The 2,645-nt window shown below is 38.8% G+C and overlaps 1 protein-coding gene across 3 annotated transcripts in view; it reads right to left on the bottom strand.

Annotated features, from left to right (window-relative positions):
• Positions 1-160, bottom strand: part of LOC128694140 (alpha-tubulin N-acetyltransferase) — a 70,600-nt gene extending 70,440 nt beyond the window's left edge. For 2 of the 3 annotated variants that reach the window (XM_070093654.1, XM_070093655.1), the window contains exon 1: positions 1-159. This exon is cut by the window's left edge and continues 85 nt beyond it. In XM_070093654.1, coding sequence (XP_069949755.1) covers positions 1-16 — 16 coding nt within the window. In that variant the 5' untranslated portion in view covers positions 17-159. The other variant, XM_070093653.1, reaches the window with a different exon arrangement.
• Between the last annotated feature and the right edge of the window lie 2,485 nt (positions 161-2,645).

Here is a 2,645-nt window from a genome sequence, read left to right as displayed (position 1 = left end):
CGAACCTGAACTCCATACTTGCTGGTGTGACGGTACAACAAGTTAAAAAAAGGCTGTGCCGGACTAGATGGGAATGTTGCAGCAGAGGTAGTGGGTGTCAGCAGCAGCAGCAGCAGCAGCAGCAGACGACACCAGCTTCTCCCAACAACTGATCAATGTCAATATTAAGAGAGAAAACGCTAACCCACCAGCCTCTCGCTAACTATTTAATATTTTATTTAATGGTAAATTATTTCTTTCCTTAGTTGTATACATTTTGTTAAGTGTAATCTGCGTTTAATTGGAGATATCTAGTCACATGAAGTCTTTTTCAATCTTAATTAAAACACATGGAGATCAAAAATAGTTATATTTTTTTTTCCGCCGTCATATTAACACAGAAGCTATCAACTCAATTATCAAATAGATTTTCAAAATACAGGTTAATAATGCTATAAATGACAGTATTATTATTCCAGATGAAATGACTATCTCAGGAATATCATTATTTGCTACAAATAACCTGCGACTACACAGAGGACAATGCTCCCTTTACTCTCTCTGAAAACACAGACTTTCTCTAAATGGTCGTAACTTTGGATACAGATGGTTTTTTTTTTTTTTGTAAGGAAGTCTAAATACTAATTAGACGTGTTTCAGTCGCTATGTGATCCCAGAAAGAATCCCCGTATCTCATAAGCCTAGTTCTTTCTCTCTCAATGGACGTAAAAGCAAGAGTATAGAGAGCGGAAGAGAAATAAGATAAGAGTCTAATAGAGTAAATATCAGCACTGAAAATCTGAAGCTAATTGGAAGAGGCATTCATAAATTATAGAACGCTTTAGGCATGTACACCCAACTACTATAATTCCTTGTACAACTATGTATCATGTCCAAATATAAATTATTATTATTATTATTATTATTATTATTATTATTATTATTATTATTATTATTATTATTATTATTATTATTATTATTATCCCAACTGTAAATTGTCACCTGTGAGAGTTTAAAATCAGTCATATTATTATTATTATAATCAAAAAGAAGCGCTAAGCCACAAGGGCTATACAGCAAAATAAGTCATAAGAGGCATTCTGTAGTTATTTCACAGACATCAACATCCCAAAATACACCAGAACTCTAAGTTTGAACCCGCTCTGAAGTTACATTTTCAGGTTATGAGTTTTGAAGTTCTGAAGCCGATTGGACAAAGCTGTCACAGATTATGACATGAAAACAAGTATTACAATTTCTTCAATAAAACTGGCACCTGCACATCCCAAAGTCAATCCAGTTTACTGTGTTCTCTCATGATCATCCAGTGAGCAGATAGTTTACTGTTGTTAGGTAAGACACATATGCAACGGTTAGGTATCTTTATTTTGAAACGTTTCGCCTACACAGTAGGCTTCTTCAGTCGAGTACAGAAAAGTTGATAGAAGCAGAAGAGACTTGAAGACGATGTAATCAGTCCATCACCCTTAAAGTTTTGAGGTGGTCAGTCCCTCAGTCTGGAGAAGAGCATTGTTCCAAAGTCTGAAACAATATGAAGTTGAATGGACAGGATGGAGCCTTATATAGCGCCAGGAGGTGAGACGTAGGTCACTTTGGGAGGTCAGGTCCCTCTCAAATCCAGCCGTTCTCACTAGTAGAAGTTGTCGAAGTAGATTTCAGGTCTGTACCAAGATACCCTTGTGTAGCAGTGTCTGACAGATTGAACATTAAAATGGTATAAAATACCGACAGGTATTTTATACCATTTTAATGTTCAGATAGTTTACTGTTTACCCTCATGATCATCCAGTGAGCAGATAGTTTACTGTGTACCCTCATGATCATCCAGTGAGCAGATAGTTTACTGTGCACCCTCATGATCATCCAGTGAGCCGATAGTTTACTGTATACCCTCATGCTCATCCAGTGAGCAGATAGTTTACTGTGTACCCTCATGCTCATCCAGTGAGCAGATAGTTTACTGTGTACCCTCATGATCATCCAGTGAGCAGATAGTTTACTGTGTACCCTCATGCTCATCCAGTGAGCAGATAGTTTACTGTGCACCCTCATGATCATCCAGTGAGCAGATAGTTTACTGTGTACCCTCGTGCTCATCCAGTGAGCAGATAGTTTACTGTGTACCCTCATGATCATCCAGTGAGCAGATAGTTTACTGTGTACCCTCATGATCATCCAGTGAGCAGATAGTTTACTGTGTACCCTCATGATCATCCAGTGAACAGGTAGTTTACTGTGCACCCTCATCATCATCCAGTGAGCAGGTAGTTTACTGTGTACAATCATGCTCATCCACTGAGCAGGTAGTTTACTGTGTACCCTCATGATCATCCAGTGAGCAGGTAGTTTACTGTGTACCCTCGTGATCATCCAGTGAGCAGATAGTTTACTGTGCACCCTCATCATCATCCAGTGAGCATGTAGTTTACTGTGTATCCTCATCATCATCCAGTGAGCAGATAGTTTACTGTGCATCCTCATGATCATCCAGTGAGCAGATAGTTTACTGTGTACCCTCATGATCATCCAGTGAGCAGATAGTTTACTGTGTACCCTCATGATCATCCAGTGAGCAGATAGTTTACTGTGTACCCTCATGATCATCCAGTGAGCAGGTAGTTTACTGTGTACCCTTATGCTCATCC

This window comes from Cherax quadricarinatus, chromosome 43 (assembly GCF_038502225.1).
Source record: "Cherax quadricarinatus isolate ZL_2023a chromosome 43, ASM3850222v1, whole genome shotgun sequence".
Taxonomy (NCBI): Eukaryota; Metazoa; Arthropoda; class Malacostraca; order Decapoda; family Parastacidae; genus Cherax; species Cherax quadricarinatus.
Note: the sequence above shows the minus strand (reverse complement) of the source record. Positions and strands in the feature narration are given on the sequence as shown.